Genomic DNA, 27,861 nt, shown 5'->3' on the forward strand with positions numbered 1-27,861 from the left:
AAATTAATCTTGCTTGAGACTCATTAGGATCCTTCACTGCGATCTGATGTTTTACCAGCCATTAGCTCTTCAGGTAGCATCTTTGCTCCAGCCTTCTTTCTGTAACTCTTGCTGAAAAGTAGGTTAGACCTTTTTGTACCAGGCTCTGTGCCTCTCAACTGAGCTTTCTTATTTTCCTTGTCTTTCTGTTCTACGTTCTTGAAATCTGCTTCCTGTATTTCTTCTACTTTATTAATATTCTCTGTTATTGGGCTCAAACTACTGCATAACACATCCACTGCATTTTAATTTTGGTGTTTGTATTTGCTAATTCTAGAAAATCTTTTAAAATATGTTAAATCACTTTGATAGTTCCCAGGTTTTTTCCTGGAGAAATTTTCTAACTTTTATTTTCCTGAACACATTAAGTATCATTGTTTTACTTTATTTATTTATGTTTTTAAGCAGGTCCATGCCCAGCGCGGAGTACAACACAGGACTTGCACTCAAATCCTGAGATCAAGACCTGAGCTGAGACCAAGAGCCGGATGCTTCACCGATGGAGCCCCAGGCGGCCCAAGTATAGTTGTTTTAAAGTCTGTGTCTGGTAAGCCCAACGTCTAAACTCTTCTGCTGTCCTTTCTTCTGGTTCTAGGCACTGTGACTTGTTTCCTTGTGATTACGGCTATCTCTAAGGATGCTCCCCTCAACCCCTATCCTTAAAAACATTTCTGGGGAATATCCAAGGTTTAGGATGAAAGTGTCTTTCCCAGAGAGGTTTCTATCTGATTCTACCAGGTACTCAGGTACACCACCCCATACGGTAGCACTATAAACTAAACTCAGAGCACTGGGGGTCTTCTTGGACTGCCTTACAGAGCCGAGGACCACGTCCTCAAGGGAGCCTGCCTAGACGGTTTCGTCTCTTCCCCCTCCCTGCCCCGGTTCAGCAGTCAGGCAGTGCTCTCCACTCTCCCCATTCTGTGGGTTTACTTTGGTTCACCCTCCACCCCCATGCCCCGATGTCCCAGCTCACTGCAGGGGGATTTCCTACCAGATTCCTCAACTCTGGCAATCTGAAGTCTCTACCTCCCTTTGAGCCCTGAAAAGTCTATGAAACCGTGCAGTTTCAGGTTCCTGGCTTAGATCACCAGACATCTCAGGAAAGCAGCTGCTAGGGCTCAGCTCACCTCTGCAGGTCACACACTGTCGGGCTGGCCTGGGGAGTCTTTACCACCTTCTCAGCACTTAGAGGCTTTCATAAAGTTGTTTTCAACATTCCATTGGGCATTTTCAGTTATCTTCGGCAGATGTCTCTGGATAACAAGCCTGCGGTAATCAGGAGCCAGAAATCTCACAGTAACTGCTTCAGAGTAAATTCCTGGGACGATGAATTACTGCCAGAGGAAGTAACGCTCTTTGCTTCGACGCGCACTGACAAACGGAACCACTTCCCTCTCCTGCCACCTACGGATGGCAGCACCTACTTCCCAGGACCTCAATCAGCGAATTCTTCACCACCACGACCAGTCTAACTGACAAAAAGTTACTTCATGGGGTGCCTGGGAGGTCGGTGAAGCGGCTGACTCTTGGTTTCAACTCAGGTCATGACCTCAGGGTTGTGCGATTGAGCCCCGCACCAAGGCTCCTCTCTCAGTGAGGAGTCTGCTGGAGAGTTTCTCACTCCCTCTGCCCTTCCCCTGCATGCGTGCTCTCTCTCTAAAATAATCTTAAAAAGAAAAGTTACTTTGTATCTGCACTTGCAAGGTGAGCAGTGACGATGGCAGGTTTGACTACTTCTGCAGTCTTCACGTACTGCCTTGTAAGCGCTCCTGTTGGAATTGTTTCATACGCTCTCAACATATTAAAAAACACCTTTGTTAAATGTTGCAATTTTTTCCCCTAATTTGTCATTTCCCCTTTAACTTTCTTTGTGCTGATGTTTGCCATACAGAAGCGAAAAATGTTAACTCAGTCAAATCCATTATTCCTTCTCTTGGGGCTTCTGGCCTTGTTACCACACAAAATACTCCATTATTAACTCCAACCACTGTCACACCTCAGAGATGATGCAGGTTTGGTTCCAGACCAATGCAGTAAAGTGCACAGCAGAATAAAGCCAGTCAAATGAATTTTTTGGTTTCCCACCACACAGAAACTAAGTTTAAGCTACGCCATAGTCTGTTAAGTATGTGGGAGCATTATGTCTAGAACTTCCTTAAGAAAGAAATGCTTGAGGGCGCCTGGGTGGCTCAGTGGGTTAAGCCTCTGCCTTCGGCTCAGGTCATGATCTCAGGGTCCTGGGATCGAGTCCCGCATCGGCTCTCTGCTCAGCAGGGAGCCTGCTTCCTCCTCTCTCTCTCTGCCTGCCTCTCTGCCTACTTGTGATCTCTGTCAAATATATAAATAAAATCTTAAAAAAAAAAAATACTTGATGGCTACTAGACGCTAACCATCCCCTGAGCTTTCAGGGAGTCCTACTAATCTTTAGGGAGTTCTAGTCTTGTCTTGTCGTCAATGGCTGCAGACTGATCAGTCTGCAATGATCACCCTGCAGTCAGGGTGGCGGTTGCTGAAGGTTGGGATGGCTGTGCCAAGTTCTCAAAATAAGACAGCAATGACGTTTCCTGCCCTGATGGACTCTTCCTTTCACGAGGGGTTTTCCTGGTGCGCGTGATGCTGTTGGATAGCATTTTACCCAAGGGACTTTCAAAACTGGAGTCGACCTGCTTCAACCCTTCCGCTGCCTTACTAACTCTGTTTATGCAATATTCTAAATCCTCTGGTGTCATTTCAACAACCCTCAGAGCATCTTCATCGGGAGCCAATGCCATCTCAAGAAACCACCTTCTCGGCTCCTCCCTAAGGAGCAGGTCCTCATTCTCTCAAGGGCCACAATTCAGCCCTGCCTGCAGGCTCCACTTCTGGGGCTCCCGCTATTTCCATAACCCTTTAATTTGTAAAGAACACTCAACCTGCAAAGTGCAAGGGAACGAGGCCGGCCTGCACGTATCACATTTCCAGCCGGACCACGACGGCACCAGCTTACAAACCCTCCAGAGGCAGTGCTTGACAGCAACATTATCCACAGGGATCTGCGTTAAAATGCTTAACACTTCATGCTTTTTCCCCCTAAAGGAGCAGATTTTAGAGGTCTGTAAGTATATAATACTATTCATGATTAATGAAATGAAAGGGAAAAGCCAACATCATGTAAGTTTCTCACTAGCCCCCAATCCAAGAATAGCACAAGTCTGTTTCCTGCTTCTGTGTCCTCAGGCAAGAGCCACCAGGAGGAAAGCTCAGTGTGGCCCCCTTACCCCCGGCACCGGGAGCAGGACCCGGACCAGCCATCAAAGGCTGGAGCTACTCAGGGTTCTCTGCACTGTAGTTCTGCCAGGCCCTTCACTAGCTGTGTCACTGCAGTCAAAATGCTTCAACTCCCAGGCCTCAACCCATTTCAGGAGCAAACAGGAGGATTCGGTTAGAGAATTTCAAGCCCCTTTGACACCAACAGTTAGTTTTAAGAAGGCTGCATTTCCCACTACGAATCACACTATGAAAGTTACCTCAGTTTGAAAGGTTAAACGCGCGCACACACATGCACACACGGTACCAAAGTGAAACTAACCTCTAGTCTCCTTGTACCTGAAACAGAACTCCACTTTCTCCTAAAGTTATCCATGAATTTCTAACACTTCTGAGCTGCTCTTCTGAGATAAAGATGATGTCTTCTCTGTCCGTCCGTCCGTAGGAGTCCGCACCTGCACCCTTGGCTGCATCTGTAGTCACGGTGATGCCCCCACCCAGGAAGGGCTCCTCAGAAATAAAGAGGCACACGACAGACATGCTGCATCTCAAGGGCATTACACTGAGACAGAGGTCAGCCTCAAAAGGCCCCACACTGTACGACGGCATTCATACAACCTGACCAACTGTAGGGATGAGAACGAATCAGCGGTCGCCAGGCGCCGCAGTGGGGGAGGAAAGGAGCTGTGTGACTACAAAAGGAGCAGTACGAGGGAGATCTCTGCGGCGAGGGAGCACTTCGTTCTGTGTCCTGACTCCAGGGGCGGTGACCTGGGACACAGAACCGCACACACGCACACACACTGCACCTATGTCGACTTCAAGGTTTCCTTGTTATATTGGAGTCCTGTGAGATCTACTCACGGGGGAAAACAGGCTAAGGGCGCAGGGACCTCTCTGTACTATCTTTGCAACCGTCCACGAATTTATGATTACTTCAAAATCAAGAAGTTAAATTAAGAAGTTAATTTATCACTAATTAAATCAAAATTAAGAAGTTAAAGAAAAAGGCCTGACACAAACAGGCACCTAGAAACAGACAAGTATAAATCAATGGAAACATGTTCCCCAAAGAAGAAAGGAAGTAAAGGGTACCACTGGCAACTCACAAAAGAATAATTATAAATGGCTAATACACATAAGAAAAAAACCTAATAATCATGAAGTTTTCCTACTTTTCAGTTGGTAAAAATTTAAGAGGAATTAAACTAGCATGGCTGGAGATAAATGCAGAACGGCAGAGGGACAGGGAAGTCCTGTGCTGCATGGCAAGAGAGGGGCTCTTTGCTGACTTCAGTGTTCACTAATTAAAGACCAATTCCATGCTAATGGGACACCTGTGACCTCCGCTGCTCCCCCAGCAGCACTGGAGGGGCTGACGCTTTCCCTGGGGGCGTGAAGGTCTCTAAGCTGCCCTCTGCTGCCCTAGATCCTCACTCTTGGCACCTGGAGGAAATGAAGGGTGACTGACCTCCACAGAAAGATGGGGACGTGCAGCCTGATGCATGTCCCTGGCAGCGAGCATGGACGGCAGGATGCGTTTGGACACAGATACCATGAACGCAGGGTTTACTTCTGTGGGCTCCAGAGGCTGTTCCAGACACACAGGTGGCCCGGAAGGAACGTGCAAAGAGAAACGGACTTTCCAACAGTGTCCTCAATTTAAAATCTAAAATAAAATACTGGGCTCAGTATGAGCCACAGGGCTGATGCTGAGGGAATCCTTAAGCTGGATGGGCAGTGAGACCAGACGACCTCCAAATTCCCCTCTAGTTCTATGACACAGACCTGACCACTTCTCATTGCCTCCACCATGATCATGCTGGTCCAACCCCCCACTCTGTCACCTAGATTACTGTAAAAGCCTCCAAACAGGCCTCCCTGTTTCTATTCTTGAAACAGGGGCCAAAACAATTGTGTTAAAATGTAAATCAAACCAAAGATACCGCTCTGCTCCTGGGAACCTGTCCCCTCTTACTCTACCTGCTCACTGGGCTCTGGAACACAGGCTTGACCCCACCTCAGGGACTTTGTACTGGTCACTCTCCCAGCTAGGACACTTCCCCCTTCCCCTGACACCTACAAGTCCTGCTCTCCCACCTCCTTCAGGGTTCTCAAGTGCCACTTGGGGGAAGCTACAGGAGTCTGGGCTCCCAGTACAGACACAGAGTCTTCAACAAAGTGGCCCGAGTGTCTCTGCCGTGTTCTGCACATCACTTCCACTGTGGGCTTGTTCTGAGCACCCATGTACTCAGCACTGGTCAATAGCCTGTGGGGAGGTGGAGGGGTTGGGGCAGACGTGTCCAGTCATTTTAAGAGCAAGACTCAGAACAGAGTCCCAAGGCTGCACCAGACCATGCGGAGTAGAATATGCAGCCCGGCTCTGGGGCCATACGCTCAACACAATTACCGTGACGGCAGGGAGCACAGAACCCCCACCCTGTGATCACCCTGTTTATCCAAGCATGCTCCCCCTCCCCACACTCTCCTAGCTCCCTGATGCTTTCCTCGAACACACACGACACATGCCTGCTGGTTTAGCGACCGGCTCCTCTTATCAGAAAGTCAGCTCCTTGCGTTGTTTGTTTGCTGCGTTTTCCCCAGGACACAGGGCGGCCGCTCCACAAATATCTGCAGCAGGAATGAATGCCACAGAATTCAGGACACACAAGATGGCAAGCACAGCTGTGAGGTGTCTGCATTAGTCCGCACAGGATACTTCAGTGTTCTGTTTGTGCTCTTATGACTGGCTCCTGACTCACGAAGGAGAGTTCCAGTAACTTAGAGACCCAACTCCCCCTCCCTGGGGCTCCATACGGAGCCCCCAATCAACTCAGAGGCAGAAAGGTCCCAAAGGGACTGGGCAGAGGCTGCTGGCTGCCAGCCCGGCCTGGGGCTGTTCTGTGCTTCTGGCTCAGGAATACCAGGCTGGAAGGGCCCACAGGCAGCAGCCCCCCTGCAGGTGTGGCCAGAGGACTCAGCTCCCAGATGAGATTGACGGTGATGTGCCTGGTGAGACTCCTAGGAAGTTGCCCTAGAAGGAAGAGGCCAGCCGCTCCTCCACACCCACTCCTGCTCTCTGGCTGGGGCGCAAGCCAGGGAAAGGAGCCCCACGACAGGACACTGGGAAGGGCCTGGACAGAGGCCCGCCCTCCCATCCCTGGACTGGCTGTCCCGGAACTTCTTCACCAGAGAAGGGAAAAAAACCAGTCCCTCCCATGTGGGGTTTTCTGCCACGTGCCACCAAATGTCGCAGGAGCAGCAGATGCCCAGGAGCACCAGCATCATCCGAAAGCAGAAAGATAGTCTAGAACGCCCCAAACTGCACTACAGGAAACATCGCAAGCTACAGGCAAATGCTCACTGCACTGCTGGGGGTTTTCTTGTCTCCCTCTCGTCTAAAACCTCCGATGACAGCATTTTAAAAAAATCACGACCACAGGGTATCCTGAGAGCAGAGAGAAGATGGGGGTGAAGGAGTCCAGGGCGCGGCAGGTGCCTGGGCGGCACTTGGGCGGGCAGAGACCCAGCCAGACACAGTGGAAAACACCTACGTTCTCCCCAGACAGCCCGCAGACATAACCTGTCACCTGCCAGACCACCACGGAGGACATCTGTCCCTAGAGGGACGGGGCTGGCTGCAGGTAACTGTGCTGCTGGGGAGCAGGCCCTCTGACTCCTGTGCACTCAGGGAAAGCCACGGAAAGTGACTGTAGCTACAAATCGCTTTATCTTCGCTTAGCCTCGCCCTCTCGAGTCCCAGAAGCTCACTAAGAGAGGTGAGGAACGTGAACCTGCGGCATCCAGCCTTTTGAAAAGGGACCGGTTCATTCTTTCCTCAAGCGATGTAACTGATGTTTGTTTCAGGAATGTGAGGAGAATTTGGGGCACTACTTTACCCCGGAGCTTTAGGGAAGAGGCATTCCAAGCCTAAGAACTTATAAACCCTGTTCCTAAGCCCTCAAGAAGCCCACATCCAGGGGTGAGGGACAGGAGGAGCAGGCGGCCAGGCGAAGCCCCCAGGCTTCCAAAGCCCCAGGCACCACCAAACTGAGTCTGACGCACGGGGACCTCACGCCAGGCGCCGGGCCGGCAATCCCAGGCCTTCTTTCGGAGCCAGCGTGCTATTCCCTAAGCTACAAGGTCACTTTCACTCTGAAAACATCACACTCAGTGGCTTTTAAGGAGGCAGCATCCACACACAGAACCGTGATGAACACCGTCTGCCACATCTAAAGCAACCTGAACACCCAGCCTTTCTGAGCAACCTCCAGGAAGGTTAAGGGGACTCAGTTCCTTGCAATGTGACAGGAAACAAAAATCATTCTGTGCCATAAGCACAATCGCCTGATTCCCAGAAATCAAGAAATCCCGCTCAGTCCACATAAACTTGCTCCTCTAAACTGAGCCTTCAGTCCCATCTTCCAAAGCCAGAGAAGGAAGGCAGTCTCAGCAAGGGACAAGGCCCTGCCACTTGGAAATACGCGCTGAACAGATGTGAGAAGTGAGTTACAATCCACATGGCCTGTCCTGTGTGTGCAGCACACCTCCTGAGCAGTGGCCCCAGCTCTGCACAAATGCCACGGGAAGGCACGTGAGGACTCCAACAGGAGGCACCAGCAGGGGACACACCAGACCAGGAGCCCCACCCAGCCCTAGACGCAGCGGGTTGGCCACACACTGGAGAGCATGCTGTGAGAAGCCACAACGGGCTCCATCCATTCAGGGAGATCAGCACCCCGTGATTTCCCTCACTGTTCACCCGGTATGTCCGGGGGGCTGGGGGAGTCCGACGGTGAAGGTGAAGAGGAGAATGAACTATAGAACAAAGAGGTGTGCAAAAGACCAGTCCCCACCCCGCCTGGTAGCGGTAAAGCTAGCAGGGAAGCTAGACCCGGATGGCCCGAGCCCAGAGAAGGGGGCAGAGCTATGGAAGGCCCAGAGCAGCTTCCTGTTGCCCTCATGGTCCCGCCCATCAACCGCAGCGCCCCCTTCCCATCTCACCGCCAACGTCCCCAGTGGTTCATTCTATCTCATCTTTATAAATCTCCTTGAAAAAACCTCTCCCCTGACCACTGCCTGCCACATCAGAATTGCCCATTTTCTCCCTCTGTAGACTCCCTCATGTAGACTCTCTATTCCTCAAGTACATTGCTTGTAGCATTTTACCGCTATGACTCGTTTGCACACCTGCTTTCGAATGAATGGGACTCGCCTTCAGCACAGGACCTGGCACGCAGAAAGGGGGAAAGCACGCCGGCCGCAGCCCGGCGAGGAGGAGGACGACGACGTGCGAGCCCATGGGCCCTGTCCCTGCAGGAGTTATGCCCCGAAGACAGCAGGCACACAAATGCCGTACCGTTCTAATGAACGAGACCCTAAATTCAAAGGTCTAACAGAAAGCAGACGAACTGTGGAAATAATATCCCTATTTGGTATCACAAGCAGATTAATTAGTTCGTAATTTGCAAGACATGTTTAAAAATCCAAAATTCGGGGCGCCTGGGTGGCTCAGTGGATTAAAGCCTCTGCCTTCGGCTCAGGTCATGATCCCAAGGTCCTGGGATCGAGCCCCACATCGGGCTCTCTGCTCAGCGGCGAGCCTGCTTCTCTCCTCTCTCTCTGCCTGCCTCTCTGCCTACTTGTGATCTCTCTGTCAAATAAATAAATAAAATCTTAAAAAAAAATACAAAATTCTCTTTTATTAGAAAAAGGTCATAGAAATAGACAATATTTATATTCATTGTGCCTATGAGAAAAACTTCTTGGTTTAGCGTCTCGCAATGTCTTATTTATTTGAAAGCTAAGGTCCAACATGGTACGGGTTATCTTCCTTTCTTTTTCCTGAGCTGTGGGGCTGTATTGAATTCTGTGTCTGAATGGCAGTCGACATCCATGAACACACAGAAGGGCACAGCTGTGTCCTCTCCGGAGCGGGAGAAGTCCCCGCCCTGCACACCCACCCTACCCACCACCAAGGAGAAAGGGCCCTCACAAGGCTGTCATCAGACTTGGCCTTTCTTCTTCCCCTTTTTGTTTCTGCCTCTGCCTGGAACGGCAAGTAAAATCCAGAGGGCAGAGGGAACAGGAAAAAAAATCTAACACCTGGCTGACAGCAATTCTCAAAGCTACTGGATTTCTCCACCGAGAGACCGTCAAAAGCTTGTCACCCGGGAAGGAGACAAAAAGCAAAAACAAGCTGATGAAGCATCACACTAGAAAGGTTCTGACACAAAGTGGAAGATCCACAGAGAGGAGAGGTGAGGGGTGCACTGCAGACGGGGGAGGGAGGGCTGATCGTGATGTATGACAACGCTCACACCCCTCACGGCTGGCTGTAACCCCACGCCTCAGCTGTGACGACTAGGAAGGCCTACTGTCCACCTATTTTAAGAAAAGGCTCTAATTTTTTAAAATAAAGCATACAGAAAAGCACAAAGTACGAGAATAACAAACACACATGTACCTACTACCCAATGAACCAAACCCACGGTCACTGTGGCCCCTGGTTTAGGACAGTCTTGAAGGACACACAGCTCCCTGGAGCCATGCGCTTCCCAGGTACCGAGTCTTCTGAAAGCCCGGCTGGTGGGGGGTGCCCACAAGATGGAAACAGAAAGACAGATACCCACCTTCCGGCAGCTTTACTTGAACCCCAGGCCAAGGTTAAGTCTAGATTAAAAGATCTCGGGGACAGGCTCATGGTTGGTCTTATCACTGCTGTACCCCAGCACACTGCAGTGCCCAGCACACAAAAGGTGCTCCATAAATGTTGGATGAATGAATGAACAGAGGAACAAGCAGACTGGCTTCTGAGGCCCGAGTTCCTTATGGTGATAACTAAGAAGACACGGCCTGCAGCAAACCATAGCCTCTCTGGCTTATTTCCCTGTCTGTACCCACACGAAACATTGACCTACTCAGCCCGGAGGTCCCTTCCAGCTCGAGGACACTGCAATGGAACAAGCAGACAGAAGTCTGGCAAAACTGCCCCAGCATACCACCCTCCCAGACTGAACGCTTCTTCAACACGAATTGTAAATAATTGGCTCTGGATGTTTCACTTGCTTCTTTGGTAAATTCTCGATTGGTGGTAGCGATTTCCGCCTTCTCTCCCAGAACATAACAGTTTACAGGGAGAAAGACTTCGACCCCAAGTTCACACCGAGATATCGTATTCCCTGGTTGTTTTTGATATTCCTGCCCTTTAGAAGATTAAGGTTTCCTTCCCATGACAACCACCCTCTTGTTCTTTTGACTCTTCCACCTTAATTTTTAAAGTAAACTTGAAAAAGACTGCGAAGAGGAGAAAGGGTTCTAAGAATATCACCTGTAAGATCCGCCAGTGCAGAGTAAAATGAGTGGGCGTAAGCTTGAGAGAAACCGGGTATCTGCATTGTCTCCCAATATTTAATGGTAATGAGAGCGCCAGGAGCCTTCCATCAGACACCCTGGCAAGCATGGCCTTCCCTGAGCGCTGCAGGCTCATGTCACTGGGAGCTGAACCCCTGAAAGGACACTCTGAGGGCACACATCATCCCTTCTGCGGTTTTTCTGCCCAAAAATGCATCATCTCATCCTAATGATGAGGAAATACCAGACAAACCCAAACAGGGACACTCCACAAAGTAAGTGACCAGTGCTCTCTAGGTGTCGAGGGCACAGAAACCAAGAAAAGATGGAGGATGGTCATGGGCTGTAGACTACGAGTGTGGTGACTAAGGCCGGGAAAATGTATGCTGGGACCTCGGTGGTCTTCAAGGAACGTCTGCTAAAGGTCTAAGCAGCCGTGTACAACGCGACCATGCGACCATGCCGCCCGGAGGCCTGCGCACTCACCAGCTGGAACTCGCTCCTCCGGCTGAAAGCCTCCCTGATGCCGGAGTCCCTCCAGAGAGCGCTGAGCGCCGGGACGTACAGCTGGAAGGTGGCAGGCTCCACGGGCAGCCCCGCCTTGTTCTCGAAGGCCAGGAGGAACATGCCGTGCTTCTCATTCTCCGAATACTGCCATGGAATGCCAAGCTTGTCTCGTGCATCGACAAGAACCCGTGAGCCCTGCGAGAGGAAAGACACAGAAAGGGTTTAATTGTGACGAGAGCACCACAGAGAGCCTCCTCCCGGGCATCAACTGTCCTCGAGTAGGAAACTCCCAGGCCCCCACCAGGACCTGTCCCTTGGTTCGCTCCTCAATACCAGGGGGACACAGTGCCTCTTTCAGCTTCAAGAGTGGCCAGCAGTCAGGAGACCGGACAAAACCGAAATGGACCACGAGCCGAGCGGCCTGCCCCGGCGCTAATATAGGAGCCGGGGGGGGGGGGGGCAGATCCTTGATTTAATGCCACCACTGCTAGGGATGAGGAGAAACTGTTTTCCTTATTAAGACTTTTATTTGTTTTGAGAGAGAACATGAGAGAGCAGGAGTTGAGGGGAGCTACAGAGCAAGAGAGAGACGACGACTCCCTGCTGAGCAGACGCAACCCCAGGACCTTGGGATCATGACCCAAGCAGAAGGCAGATGCTCCACCAACTGAGCCACCCAGGCGCCCATTGTTTTCATATTTCCTTAGTTCCTCACTGTTAAAAGATAAGTATTTCCAGCCCCTTTCTGACCTCGCAGTCGGGGCCGAGGGGATGGAGAACTGCCTTAAGTACAGGAGCAGAGGCGTCCAGGCTGCAGGAGACAGGCCCCCCCAGTAATCAGGTCCAGTTCATCATTCTTAGGCTAGGGCTTCTGAATGAGCAGTACTGTAGTAAGCCAGCTTCTGAGTTCGAGGGGACCCAGTGGATACTGTGTTGGGCCAAGAGCAGCAGGGAGCGTGTCTGGAAAAGCCTTCACATGCTCAGAGTGGTCTGGAGGGACCCTGAACAACTGGGAACAGTAACTCACCCCCTGGCACAGAGAACCCCAGGATGCTCACTGCCCACTTGGCACTTGCTTTAAAAAACAAAAAACAGCTTTATTGGATATAAGTCATACAACATACAATTACCCCATTTAAAGTGTACAACTCAGTGGTTTTTAGTTGGCAACTGCACTAAAAAGGTTCACTTCCAACACTTGGGTCAGAGCGGACTCCCCAGTTCTGCCTTCTTACTATCTCTCCTGCTGCCTCTGTTTGGTGCCTAAGACCTCTGTTTCTGCCTGGAACCACCACGCTGAATGTAACGGGGACCAGAAAGAGTAGGTAGGGTCTCTCCTCCAGGCCTGGCAGATCCGGACTGCTGGTGAGAGGCGTTCCTGTGAGTTTCTTCCTTAGGGCCCACACGCATCTGCCGCTGGTAACCAGGTCCATCTGTACTGATCCACAAACATGCATTCAACACTTACTCTGGGAAAAGCACAAGCTAGCACTGCGGGCAAGCAAAATGCTTACGAAGCAGAGTCTGATCTCCAGAAACTCAGAATCTAGCTAGACAGAAAGACCTAGGAATTAAACAATATTAACACCCATTCATGATAAAAATGCCCAGAAAACTAGAAATAGAGGAGAACTTCCTAAAACTTCATGAACACTGACAAAAACCTACATCTGAATCCTTTCCTCCGAAACTGGGAGCAAGACAAGGCTGGCCACTCTAAGCAGCACCAATTGACATGGTAATGGTAGTTCTTGTCAGTACGGCAAGATAAAGACAAGAAATATAAGGTGTAAAGACCTGAGAGAGAGAGAGAGAGAGAAAATAAAACCAAGCCTCCTTTCAGATGAAATGAAATGGTAGTCTTCGTAGAAAATTCCAAGGAACCTACCAAAAAAGCCGCCTAGAATTCAAGTGAACTCATTCAGCAAGGTCCCTGGATGTAAAAATCAATCCCCAGAAGTCAACTGTTTACTAGAAGTGAACACGTGGAAACGGAAATCTAAAAGGCAGTATTATTAGCAATTACCAGAAAAATACAAATCTTATAAAACATGTATAGGACTTGTATGCTGAAAACAAAATGTTGATGAAAGAAATCCAACTAAACCTACTAAATGGAGGAACATACCATGTTCATGGATTGGAAGCTTTAAAATAGTAATGACATCAATGCTCTCTAAACTGGTACACAAGTCTAACATGAGGTCTATAAAATCACAGCAAAACCTTTAGAGGTACGGATTTGGATATGGTGTGTATTGTGTGTGTGTGTGTATTTTAGTTCTGAAATTTATGGAAAGGTGCTAGATTAGCCAAAACAATGTGGCTCAGTTGGTTAAGCAGCTGCCTTCGGCTCAGGTCATGATCCCAACGTCCTGGGATCGAGTCCCACATCGGGCTCCTTGCTCAGCAGGGAGCCTGCTTCTCCCTCTGCCTCTGCCTGCCACTCTGTCTGCCTGTGCTCGCTCCCTCTCCCTCTCTCTCTGACAAATAAATAAATAAAATCTTTAAAAAAAAAATAGAAAAACTAAGTGAAAGGAATCACTCAACACTTCCTATACATCTACAATAATCAACACTGTGTGGATTCAGTGACACAGGTCAATGGAACACCGGCGAGAACCCAAAGATGCTCCCACACAAGTATGGCCTGCTGATTTTTATAAGAATCCAAAAGCAATTACACTGAGGAAGAACAATCATTTCAACAAATGATGCTGTAGCCACTGGACAACCACAGGCAACGGAAAAAGGAGCCTTACCCCAAAAGTTAGATCTTATATAGAATTAAAACATAAAACTAGAGTGGAGGAGAAAATGTTCAGTATCTACAGCATTGTCCTAAATGCATGATTCATAAAAGAAAGATACTCATAAATTGGATCTCATCAAAATCAAAACTCTGTTCTGCAAAAGACTCTTGTAAGAGGCTGAACAACAACAACAACAACAATAAGAAAAAAGAGGCTGAACAGAGGCTCTCTGGGCTGGGAGGTGATATTTACCCACCACTTCTCTAACAAAGGACTCCTATCTAGAATATATAAAGAGCACTCAAAACTCAATAGCTAGGGGCGCCTGGGTGGCTCAGTGGGTTAAAGCCGCTGCCTTCGGCTCAGGTCATGATCTCAGGGTCCTGGGATCGAGTCCCGCATCGGGCTCTCTGCTCAGCAGGGAGCCTGCTTCCTCCTCTCTCTCTCTACCTGCCTCTCTGCCTACTTGTAATCTCTCTCTGTCAAATAAATAAATAAAATCTTTAAAAAAAAAAAAAGCTCAATAGCTAAAAAAAAAACAAAAACAAAACCAAAAACTCAACAGCTAGAAAAATAATCCAGTTTGAAAATGGGCAGAAGGTACGAAGAGATGTTTCACCAGAGAGCACACACATACACAGCAATAAAGCAGGTGAAGGCGAAGCAGGTGGGACCTCAGCAAGGTACTGCCATCCACCATTAAAACCGCTAAACCCAGCAAGGACAGCAAATGGGGGTGAGGACACAGAGGTACTTGCTGTCTCATGTGCTGGTTGCGGGAGGGGGGGCGCCCAAGATGGCACAACCACTCTGGAAGCCAGTTTTCCAGTTTCTTCAACAATTAAACACATACCTCTCATACAATCCAGCAATCTCACTCTTGGGCATTGAACCCAGAGAAGCGGGAATTTAGGTCCTCACAAAAACATGTGCAAGAATGTCCAGAGCAGCTTTATTTGTAACACCCCGAAGTCCCTTAACAGAGAAACGGTTGCACACTGTGGGGGCCTCCACGCTACGGAACAGGACTCGGCAGTAGAAGGGAACAAACACTCGCATCATGCGACAACCCAGGTAGATCTCAACATGATGCAGAGTAGAAAAAGGCAGTCCCGAGAGGTCATGCACTGTGTCGCTGTTTCTATAACATTCTCGAAGTGACAAAGTTATAAAGAGAGGACACAAATTAGCAGCTGCCAGGGACTGGGGACGACCAGGGAAGCAGGAGGGCAGGTGACTGGGTAGCTGGAGGATCTTGGAGGTGATGGAGCTGAGCTGTGTTGGCTACACAGACCCTCACGTGGGAGAGCACGTCACAGAATCTTACACACACACACACACACACACACAGCACCACCGTCCATTTCCTGGTGGTGAGTTTGCACTGCCGTTCTAGAAAATGTAACCACTGGGGGAAACTGTGTGATACCTCTCCCTGTTATCTTTGTGAGTTCCTGAGAATTTCTAATTATTTCAAAATAAAAGCTTTTTAAGAAGTTAACCAGCAGCCATGACAATAAATGCTCTAATTTCATGCTGCGGAAAGGGAAGGTTTACTAGGGGCCAGCAGGAAAAGGGAGACGGATGGGTCTCGAAGGGAGTTTTCAAAGTGCAGGTTAGTGTCAGCAAGTGGCAAGAGTGGATTAGAACCCACCCAGTGTGGGGAACAGGACTTGACTAAATCCTCAGCTCTCCTGCCTCTTGGTTCTTCCCATCTCCCCACTTCCTCTGACAACTTCACACCAAACTCCCATCTGCCCAAAAGGACAATATCGGAAAGCTTTGGGAACCTAAAAAAACAAAGGCGTTTCATATTCTCCATGTGCTGCACGACAAAAAGGTATCTGTGTACAGAGAAGGTAGTTGAGATCTCTCCAGTGAGATTTCTAGTACAGGGTCTAGCACAGGGTTACATCCAGGGTCACTGCAGCTTTGTGCAAATCAGACAAAGCTCCCCACTGCCCTGGCACATGAGGCACCTTGTTCAGCGAAGGAGCTGGGTCAGAATCTCGACACCCCCCACCCCCGGCCCCAGCCCCCAGTCAGGTAACCAGCCCACCTACCATTCCTGATCGCCCAGCCTGCACAAGTCACAGCCAGCAAATTCAGTCTGACACACCAGGTCTCTCTTCAATGCTCTTTTCACACATGAAAAAAAATTGAGCCTCACAAGGAGCTCACAAGGGAAATTGAACCTCTGCTCCCTAGGGAGTTTCGTTTTTATATGTCAGAGCTGAAGGCAGGGAATCAAAACGGAGTTAGAAGACTGAGTGATCATTTCCAGGCCTGTTTTCAACACTGCACAGAGCAGGCCTTCCCTAATTATTGGGGTGAATACAGGTTTGGCTTAGAAAACCCTGGTCTATCCAAAAGCAGCCTGTGTTCCCACTGCACACACTGCCACCCAGGCAAGCTTGGAACTGGTCCAAATTAACTGCTCCCAAACATGAAGAAAAGGCTCCTTATTTCTCTTTTTAAAAATCCAGGGAGATTGACAAAACTGATGAACTTTGGATTATACCAGTTAACTATGGACTGTTTTCTATATTTTAGTTTCTTCATTTGAAGGGGAAAAAAAGCATCAAGAAAAAGAAGAGGTCCCTCTTGCCCTTTTAAATTTATCCTAGTAAAAAAATTCTCTCTGCCAACTTTGTTCTGAACATCCAAAATCAAGATAAAGAGAGGTTTCTACTTTGGGACATCTGCCTAAAATTGGAGTCTTTTTCTTGCTTTTTAGAGAGCATAAAATCGTTGGAAATGCTCTATTTACTATACTTCGGCAGAACTGATAGCTACCCGGGTTCACCATCATTATAGAGCTGCTGATGTCTTAAAAGAAAGATACTGCTATACAGCAGGCATACGACAAATATAAAACACTTCGCCTCATTCTTTTGTAATGAAAGACCTATTTCCTGAAACACAGAGTCTAGAAGATCCTGAAAATCTGTATACACTCCGAAGAAAAGGGAAAAAAATGAAGGCAGAAGACAATTTGCTTGTCTTAATAATGGCTTTAAGGAGAGCTCTTCTTTCAGTAACAATGTTACGGAAGTATTAATTTTTTGAGAACTATCTGCCTTATTCAGTTACACAAATATGAACAGTTAAAGGCTTTAGCAGTTTGGTGACTTCATCTTGATACTATGTAACACTTTAGACTGTTCAAAGAGCACATTTTTAAGACAACTTATAAATCCAGCAATTTCAACTTCTAGTCAAAGAATAGGTTCCCTGTCTGCTTGTAGATTTGGGGGCTTTTCAGTTTTACTGGATGGAGACCAAAACTTGCAAATCCTGTTATCTCATTTCAAAATAAATGTTGTTTGTTTAGCCCCTAATCAAACCAAATCTTTTCAGTCATTCCTTACTAAAATCTTCCCACAGTAAATACTAAAGCTGAGATAGATCGAAAATGCTAGATCAAATTAGCTTTTTCTACAGAATGAAACAGTGACATTAAGGACATGTTAAGGTTTAGAATGTTCCCCAATCAGATAACAGCGTATCTACTTGGAAAGCTCTTTTTCTTACATTATTTTTTTTAAGCCCACGAGGGCCAAGTTGTTTGCCTTTGGCCGCCATCCAAATAAAAGAAATGCTGCCAGAAATGTAAACAGGATACATTTCTTTAAGTTAATGAGTCCAGCAAGCAAAGGCAGATGGCTCCTCTTAGTTTCTCTCTGAAACTGAAGCGGAGGAGAGCTTCTAATTGAGAGGTCAGAGAACAAGTGAGAAGGGGAAGCGGCAAGCGGACAGCCAGGTCCGCAGAGTGCCACTACTGTCAGGACAGGGACTGTGGCCGCCTGGACCAGTCCCCTCCCCCACCATGCCTCCCCAAGGAGCTGCTGGGAACAAACCCAATAACAGAACAGGCTGGTCCTCACCTGTCGCTGCTCCGGGAAAGCCACCTCAGGAGTTTTACACTGAGATGTCCCTCAGACAAAGACAAGTGCCAGGGAAGGAGGTGGGACCACAAAGGTGGTAAACGCGGGGGGGGGGGGGCAAGAAGCAGTGCAAAGCACCGTGTGCAGAGGCCATATTCAGAGGCAGGAGGAGGTGGCCGGGCACTAAGCCCCTCAGGGGAGAGGAGCAGAGAGCTGTGGGGTGGGGGGGGGGTGGACTGGGCGGGGGACATCGGGTCTGGAAGGAGCAGCTGCCTGCTGACTCAGTGGTGGGACGGAGCCAGTGCAGGTATGGGGGGGGCACTCAGAAGCCCCCCCCCCGCAGAGAATGAACGAGAATGACAAAGGAAGGAAGGAAGGAAGGAAGGAAGGAAGGAAGGAAGACCAGAATGAACAGCCAGAGTGGAGAGTGGGGCAAGCGGAGAGAATGTACAACTAGACCACCAGCCAGCTCTCCTGAGCTGAATCCAGACAACGGTTTGGCTCGGGATGGGGGAAATCTGGGTAAGTTTAAGACAAATTAAATTTAACGGGACAGCAGGAAATCCAAGGCAACACGTTAAGGAAAGGGAACTGTAAGAAAAACTCTGGATTTAGGAAGCGTAGGGGAGAAGCAAACTGTCAATCACGAGCTTTTTCCGGGTACCCAGGAAAGGCTGGCGCTCCTAAAAGCTAAAAAATAAATAAGCAAACAAGGAATTCAACATCAGTTCAGAATTCCTCAGATCTCCTCAAATGGAATGTGAAAACCCATGCTGAATGTCAGAACTTGAGAGCCCGCAGGCTGCAGGCTTCTGAAGTCGCCTCCTGCAGCCTCGCAGGGAGCAACCTTTCCTCTTCTCTTTCAAGTGGTAGGCTCAGAACCCGGGAATCAGCTTGGACTAAACAGCCCCTAAGTGTTGTAAAGACAAGCCCTGGCGCGAGAGGGAATGAAGCCTTCTTGTCGAAGTAAATAATAAAGACATCTGAGAACAAATAAATACAAAATATCCCTCCAATGGGGGGGTGGGTAGAGCCTATAAACACTACACACAGGGAACACAGCTCAGTGTGCTAATTCAGTGTTTTCTCAAAATTCAAGTCAGGATCCACACAGTGAAATAACACAGTGAGCATTTTAAAAAATGGAAGAGAACATTCCAGTAAATATCCAAATAATAGTAGCAGCAAGAGTTTCACAGAAATTCTGTGTTAGGGTGCCTGGGGGGGGCTCAGTTGATTGATCTCATGGCTGTGAGTTCAGGCCTCGAGGGGGGCTCCATGCTGGGTGTGGAGCCTACTTAAAACAAATTGTTTTAGGGGCACCTATGTGGCTCAGTTAAGTAACTGCCTTCAGCACGGGTCATGATCCTGGAGTCCCGGGATCGAGTCCCGCATCGGGCTCCCAGCTCCGTGGGGAGTCTGCTTCTCTCTCTGACCTTCTCCCCTCTCGTGCTCTCTCTCACTGCCTCTCTCTCAAATAAATAAATCTTAAAAAAAAAACAAAAACAAAAACAAAAAAACAAATTGTTTTAAGGAAAGACTTGCATACACAGGGAGAGGTATATACACAGATGGACGTGTCTGTATATGTCCAGGCACCTGCACATGCACCCATGCTGGGTAAGATGTATTTTCTGCTGTGCACTGTGCTCAGAGAGCCATGGGGCCAAACTTGCATGGTCTCTGCTCTAGGGTGGGCCCTCTCATGTGCCTCTACCACTTCAAAGCTAACGGAACTGAGCTGAGGCTCAGAACTCCAAACAGTAAGGAGCTGGGTTTGGGGAAGAACAGATAACAGTGTGGAAAGAGGTTAAGGGAGGGAGTGTGAGAAAATCGGGCCACTAGATTGCATTTGAGGAAACACGACCTTGGCCCATCTGTCAGGGTCATCTTGGACAGCAAGGAGAAGTCCGGGCACACATCTCATGATATTTTCTACCCTGCAGATTCTGGTCAGGACAAGCAGTGAACAGGGGCTGCAGAAAGACTGCCTCTCCACTTGTCCAGAGGTCGGGGGTGTGACACACACATCACAAGCCAGTCCCGGAATAACAGCCGCTGCGTCCAGCCTGATCAAGCTCGGGGCCTCGGCACATGGTGGGAAACAACAGCATGGAGGTCACGAAAATGCTATCTTTCCACAAATCCTTTAAATTCTGATCAGGGCGTCCAATGAGCAGATGCAGACATGCACAAAAGTTATGCTCTCTCAGCAAGCCAGAGGCTGGGTCAGGGACGCTACAGTAACATCGCTCATACCAAAGTACTTGCCATGTGAACAATACTGTGTCAAGTGCTTAACGTCCATGAGCTCATCTGTAACACTGCAAGGTGAGCAGGAGTGTGCCCATTTTACAGATGTGAAACACTGAAGCTCAGTCACACAGCCAGTTAAATGTGATTCTGGGGTTCTACAGGTGGTGTTTCTTACCTATAGTCTATTCCTCCATGGGTTTATCAGGGAAGTGAAGGCACAAAGGCAGGAGGCAGAAGCTGTCTGCTTCCTGTCTTTCGCATAGCTGACATCAGGCCCAAGACTACAACCAGATCTGAGTTGACCTCTGAGGACCTGACATTTCTGGTATTCTCTATAAGATTTAAAACAAACAAATAAACAAACAAAGAGTAATGAAAATCTAGAATCTAGTAATGGGATATCCTACACCGGGCTAAGTTAGAGAAAATTTAGTGAGTTCAGATCATACTTTAATCTCTGAACAGTAAGATCCTTTCACTCACATAAATGACCTGGGAGCACAAAATTGGAGCATTTGACGGCTGCTCTGTCCAACACAGAGGTCCTTAACTGTCCATGACGACTGAGCGGTGGAAGAGTAGCCAGTCTGAGTGGAGAAGTGTTATCCACACATACTGCCTCTCAAAGACTTACGATAACACATGATATGTGTTGATATGATAAACACAAATATCTTTTAGTTTTTAATAATGATCACATGTTGAAATTATAATGTTTTGATATTTCGGGTTATCATAATATATTAATTTTCTTTGCTTTGCCTTTCTTAGCATGGCTAATTTCAAGTAAATTTGTGGCTCACATTACATTTCTGTTGGACTGAATCACTCACGTGAACATTTCTTCAGACGGAATTTGTTTCTTTCCGATTACAAAAATATTTTGAGCACAGAGAACAGAGGAAATACAGAAATACATTAAGAGGAAATTAAGTCCTCAAGAATATTACTATTTAGAAATGACTGTTGTTAACGCAGAATGTTATCGGTCTTGCTCTTCACAGAACTGTCTTTCTGTATGTATGTATAAACATCTTCTAAGTCTTCAAAAACATTTCTAGCAGTATATCATAAACATTTCCCAGGTCATTAACTATTTCAAAACCTCAGGATCTGTAAATGCTGTGTAGTAATCCCACCTATGGGAAAGGCTATAATTAGGCGGATCCTCTGTTGCTGAACCTCTGAGTTGTTTCCAAAGCATGGAAAGTATGAACAACAAGGCCGGGAGCTCCGCAGATGGATGGGGACATCTGCACGTATCAGACTCCTGTCCTGTGACAGATTACTCAAAGTCGCGTGATGAAATTGCTGGGTCAAAAGTATGCATACATTTTTGAGGCTCCTGATAAGTATTACTAAATTGCTCTCCAGAAAGGCTATACCAATGTACACATATTTATAGCTGGTAAATTTCATTTTCCTGAAACTGATTTTTTTAATTGGTCTGTCTGGCTTTGCTAAAATTGCTCTATAATAATATTTAACCAGTCACATCCTCAACCCATAGCTCCAAGGAAAATTCCAAATACTACCAACCGAAGATGAAACCAATTTATGGGATGCCTGAGGGGCTTGGTCGGTTGGGCATCTGGCTCTTGATTTTAGCGCAGGTCGTGATCTCAGGGTCGTCAGATCCAAGCCACATGTCGGGCTGTGTGCTGAGCGCGCAGTCTGCTTGAGATTCTCTCTCTCCCTCTGCCCCTCCACCAACTCAAGCTCTCTCTCTAAAATAAATAATTCTTTAAAAAAAATGAAAAAGAAAAAAAATGAAGCAAATTTAGTGTGTATGTGTGTGTCACAACACACACACACATATATACTGACAACCCAAAGTGTGGAAAAAATAGTAAATTAATAGGCATTTGGCTTCTATACTTCAAACAAGCTTTTATAGAAGCATTTCTCCTCTAAGTTCTATTAGTAATAAAACATGAATAATAAGCCAAATACATCAAATGATGAGTAAAAGTGAGTTATTTAAAAAGCGATCAAAGTCATGAAGTAACCATTAATAAAAATGCTTGAATTTCTAAAGTGTCTGCTTACAATCAGAGAATGAGGATCAGCCAGTACTTCCAGTAAAGCATCTTGGATGAAGGCAGAGAAAAGAGGTAAAACCTTTTAGCCTGTAGCCTGAGATTAGAAGCTTGCTCGTCAGGAGAGCTGTGAATCTGATGGGAGGGCTAACACCCAGTCTTATCTGTACAGAGACCGCTGGAAACGGTGAGACACTAAGATAAAGGGCAAGAGGCAGAAAGATCGCCTGGACAGCACACCAGCCTGCGGACCATTCCCATCCCCCTCTCCGAAGACACCCGACGGGAAGTCTGAGGCTGGCTACAAGACTAACTAGACTAACTAGAAAGGGGAAAAGAAGATAAAATTACCACCGCAGAACACAAGCAGCACAAAATTGCATGTGGACGTGTCATACATCTGAGAGCAGCATGCGGCAGACTCCGCCCAGCTGCTGAGACCTTCTGGGTCAAGTCTCCGGTGTGCGCACACCTGGGCAGGGGGGCAACAGGGGAGGCAGCTGCTGGCGCCATCAGGAGCTGCTGGAACATCACAAACCTGGCTTCCTGGCCCCACGGAGGAGGAACTATGGTTAAACAAGGTCAAAGCACCTAGGAGCCCTGTTATTAGTCGCGCCTTTTCCTGCATCCCCGTGCTCCAGCTTCTACATGGAGGCCCTGCCTGTGGGGCCGCCAGGATTTCCACTACGTATTTCGTGGCTCCGTGCGTGTGTTTCCTACTGACTCACACTCCACCACCTCCTTGTTCAGATACCAATGCAGAGCTAACGTGCAGTGGTGTCCAGCAACGCACACAGACCAGCAAGGCCCCGCGGCACATCTGGCCCTGCACGCTTTCAGTGACCCTTCCGCCCACAGGGAAGTTCCCTCGGGGCACTCTGCAGGTCACATCTGCAGGCATCCTCTCCAGTCTATCTTCAAAATAAGTCAGTTCATGGCTCTCTTCGCTCAAATGCTACAGGAATCCCCGTCTCATCAGAGTTAGAGTCCAGGTCCTTTAAAAGGCCCAGAGGGTCCCACATGGCCTGACCCTGTTGTTTCTCTGACCAGGTCCTTAGAAAGGCCCAGAAGGTCCCACATGACCAGACCCTGTTATTTCTCAGACTTTACTTTCTCCTCATCTCTCCCTTTGGCTCCATTACAATCACATGGCTTTCCTGCTTCTGCCTCAGGGCCTTTACACCTTCCGTTCCCAATGCTTAAAACCCTTTGGCCCCACATACCCTTGATTGCCCTACATAATACACTCCCTCCGCTCCTTTGATTCTTTATTCAAAGATCAGCCTCTTAGCAAGGCCTTCCATTGGCCATCTTGCCTATGACTGCGACCTTCTGCCACCCCAAGCCTACCTCTCCTGTCTCTTCCCCACTTTATATCTCTTTAGCACTGACCACTAGCTGACTAATGGATCCTATGATCCACTCATTCATCTTGTGTATTAGCTTTCTCCTCCCAGGGAACTGGAATGCCTTCGAGGGTGGGATCCTTGGTCTGTTCTGTTCACTCCCATATTCCCATTCCCGGGGCCTGGCACACAGTAGGCAGTAGGCAGTCTACTGGTTGGGAGGACAAATGCCGGAATTTCAGGTTCCTCATCTGCTAAACAAAGATTACCCTTCTGTTTACCTCTGAGGGTGCAGGGAGGAATACATGAGAAAGTATGTGCATACTAACAACTAGACAGTCTTGTGCCCAAACTGATCAAATAGCGCACACCAAATGTCCCCAGTCCTTTCACGTTACTTCTCACTGGAAACCTTACCTCCTTAAACGAGGAGTCATTACTGAGATTAATAACTCAGCACTGGCTCATGTATTACCTGAGAGTAATTTAGTTGTATAATGGGTCTGGAAATTCCTTTAAAAACAATCTTTCTATACATCCAAGATAAAAAGCCAGTTTACAGGAGAAGTTCAACGAAAGAGACAGCTTAATTTACTGTAGCAAGTAAATTAAACTTCAGTATGAAGGTTTAAATCAAAGAAATGCCCCACATCTGTGTATTGCTTCTTTCCAAAATATACAAATGCTTCTATGATTAGTAAGATACAAATAATGATCTAAAATCATTTGCACTTGAAGCATTCTTCCGGTGTTAGACCCACTCCTGACCAGCAGACCAGCCTGGCTGTCCCTGGAAAGATGATAAGAACAAACAGGGAAGGACGGTCCAGGGAAGATGCCCTTCAACAGGGGATACTGAGGCCCGCAGCTCGGCCCTTTCAGACAGTACGCACAGGACCAGAAGCAATGAGGACATTCGCACAGTCAAGTGAGGAGACTTCCTCTTCTAACAGCAAAAGGAGCTGAGGATGTGGCTGGGAGCACAGAGCTGGCAGAAGCCCCAGCCTGAGGTCCCCAGGCCGGGCGTTGATGTCAGCCCCAGAAAGGAGGTCCCAGCTGGTACTCAACGCTGCAGCTTCCGACCTGGGTCTCCCTAACACCAGCCCCGCAGCACTGCGACCGAGCCTGGAGGCAACGTTGTAGGTGTCAGGCCAGCAGGTGTGGAAGACTAAGAGCAACCAGAGCTACCAGAACCCCAGTGTATCCACACCTGCCCTGGGATCATCTTACGTATGAAAGTAAGAACACGTTTAAGGGGAGTCAGAGAATACACTTGGCTGCTTTTTACTCAAGGAACTCAGAGAAACAGAGTGAAACCAGTGTACCTGCAAGACCACTACCCGTACTCACAGGCTGGAGAGCTCTAAAGAAGGGCTGTAAACTGAACCCTGAGCCCCCCTGAGCAACACTCGACCCCCTCCACTGGGCGGACCTAAGGGAGGCTCTCCTGGGCCAGCACTGGGGTAGTGCTGGTAGTTCCAGGCACTCAGCCAAGTGCTCCCGCAGTACACATGGGAAGAGGGGCTCGCTCCCCCCAAACGGGTTCTGCTGACCATTTAAACACAGCCCCACAGGCCATAGCAAGCGCCATCCAGAGGGCACCTGGGACGCTCAGTTGGTTAAGTGTCTGACTCCTGGTTTCGGCTCTGGTTAGATCTTATGGCCCTGGGATTGAGCCGCCGCCCAGTGTCCGGTTCTGCACTCAGAGGCAGGTCTGCTTCCCCTCCCTCTCTGCTCCCTCCTCCCTGTTCACCCTCAGTCTCTCTCTCTCTAATAAATAAATCTTAAAAAAAAAAAAAACAAAAAAAAAGCACCCTCCATAAAGAACCAGGTAAAAAGTCACATATTGCTTCCATATAAAACCAAAAGAAACCTGACATTTAGCATAGAAAGCATTAGTTATTTAGAGGTTGGAAGGAACCTCCCAGAAAGTTTCCTTAGTAATGTCACACTACAACTATGGGAGAGATAGTCCAAGAGGTTTTCAAGTGCTAAATACAACCAGTGTTCCAGACTGTTCTTCACCAGAAACCTGCAGACTAAGTTAATCCTTGTGTTACTAATTCCATGAAAAAAAAAAAACAAACTATTTTTAGTTTTCAAGTAAGTAGAAATATCTCCTTAAAGACACACATCTGCTTTTCCTCAAAATTATGATAAATCATTGAGGCAGTGTTTTCCTTAGCTTGCTTTCTTTTTCTTTTCAAGCTGCTAAGACACCAACACCGTCTTTAGACCCCTGCGATTTCCTAAAACCATTCAGACACACCAGACTTCCCTGACTGCACTGCCAAAGCCAGGTGAACACACAAACATTCACAGTGAACTTCCAAGGCCATCTAGATAACATGCGGGGCGGGGAGCACAGAAAAAGACAGGGAACACACCGCAAAACCCGCACCTTTCACTAGGGATAAAGCTGGTAAACAGTCACAGTTACCCAGCACCGGTAGATGGATCTGAGGATAAACACACCTGACTTGTACACAAAGTGCAGGTTAGGGGTGCTGACCCCGTCCCCATCCCCCTACAGCGTTGAAAATCCATGCGTAACTGTGACTCTCCCGAAACTTGACTATTGCTTTTTGACCGGACGCCTGAGGGAGAACACAAATACTCAGTTAACACATTCTGCACGTTCTATGTATTCTACACTGTATGCTTACAGCACAGTGAGCTGTCGAGAAAATCATCAAGATTTAAGAAAATCATCAAGAAGGAAAAATGCACACACAGTGTTGTATTTCTTAAAAAGAAAACCCACAAAACCATGTATAAGTGGACCCATTGTAGTCTAAACCTGTGACATTCAAGGGTCAATGGCACATACACAAAGTCAGAAGAAGTGAGTGACTTTTTTAAAACGTAATTACTTCATGTCCAATAAGAAGAGGTTACAGCCTCGAGATTGTAAATATGCATCAGCTTTGATGAAACGAACACTCTTTTTCAGCAGGATGATGTTTTTGGCGGTTTCAATTATTTAACAAGCAGATGAGAACATACGCTCACAGCACCAATTTCTTAGGTAGCCCCCTCCCCCATCCTGCTGCCTTGGCCCCCCTCCCTGGGGCAGAGGACGCAGAGTACCCACTGGGTGCCCCATGTTACAGGGGCTACACACACCAAGGACACTTGCTATCCCTGCAAGTAAAGCCCAGCTCATGGGCTGTACCTGCGGCGCCTCCAGAGGAAGACGCTGGGGACGAAATGACAGTCATTCAGGGAGAGCACTGAGATGGGAAAAAGTGGCCAGGCCCGAAAGGAGGGGCCAAGCAGTGCGGGAGGGAAAAACAAGATGAAAACGCAGGCAACTGACCGGTGTGAGGTTTAAGAGCAGCACTGGAAAATCAGGAGGCACTGGGATTAGTCACAAGACTGGGATTTGAGGCCACAGCTGGGTCCGCCCGTCTGCAAAGACTCGTGGACCAGCCGGGAGCCATTCCGGAAGCGGTGCCTGGCTCCAGCCGGCTCTGGCTGGGCGCACAGAGGCGGTGGCAGCCCGGGCCATGGTGGCAGCCGTGGTGGCACTCAGCGTGTGTGTGCTCAGCCCAGCGGCAGACGTCCAGTTTCTGTCCTCTGTCCTGCTGCATGCAAGTCAACTTCTGTCCCCACAAACCCCATAACCTCAACTGAGGACAACAAAAGACACCAGAAGAAAAGACCCTCTCAACGCTGATTCACAAGTCGAGTCTGGGGCAAATCCAACACTTTCCAGGGAGGTCTTCCCCAAACATCAAGTCTTTATTCCAGAGCTACCTTCTCAGTGAGGCCTCAGCCAACTGTCCTACTGAAAACCACAACTCCCACCACAAAACTCCTTACTTCCTTTTCCCGCTTTCTCATGGCACAGAATTTCACAGAATTTCAAAGAAGGACCTCTAAAAGGTGCAGCCACAAATCACCCTCCAGACAGGAATTCCTTATAAATATCCGCTTTCCACCCGTAAAAGGTTACCAGCCTATGTTTGACAGGAAGAGGGGTTCCCTGTGCTATCCCACAACTCCTAAGCACCTTTCTGAGCCTTGTGCCCCCACCCCCCACCTTCCCCTCTTCCACACAGCCCTCGGCTCACCTTTCCCTCACCGCGGCACCTACCAGGCCCCGTGTTCTCCGCACAGCGCCTGGGACACATGTGCCATTTTATTTCTATGCCAAACACACTGTAGGGATGCTATACCACAGGCGGCGACGAGGAATACATTTCTCTCCTGTGGCGGGGAGCCCCTTCAGTCAAGTTCAGGTCATTGTCAAAGCCACCAGGTGCCAGCACCGTGGCGGTACCCAAGTTACGGCAGAGACAAGACAGGCCGCTGCCCTCTGTAGCTCACAAGAAGGGCAAGGGGAGAGACGAATCACCAGGTAAGAGAGATAGAAGCAACCACCACAGCCCAGCCTTGGGAGGGGACGAGTGCTTTCCAGGCACTAACG

At 48.3% G+C, this 27,861-nt stretch overlaps 1 protein-coding gene across 1 annotated transcript in view; it reads right to left on the reverse strand.

The window, feature by feature from the left end:
- The window catches only part of GNA12 (G protein subunit alpha 12), a 98,688-nt gene that overhangs the window by 43,904 nt on the left and 26,923 nt on the right, over nt 1-27,861 (reverse strand). Inside the window, exon 2 of the mRNA XM_044234034.1 lies at nt 11,128-11,343. Coding sequence (XP_044089969.1) covers nt 11,128-11,343 — 216 coding nt within the window. The remainder of the gene's footprint in view (nt 1-11,127; nt 11,344-27,861) is intronic.

Source organism: Neovison vison, chromosome 14 (assembly GCF_020171115.1).
Source record: "Neovison vison isolate M4711 chromosome 14, ASM_NN_V1, whole genome shotgun sequence".
In the NCBI taxonomy this organism is placed as follows: Eukaryota; Metazoa; Chordata; class Mammalia; order Carnivora; family Mustelidae; genus Neogale; species Neogale vison.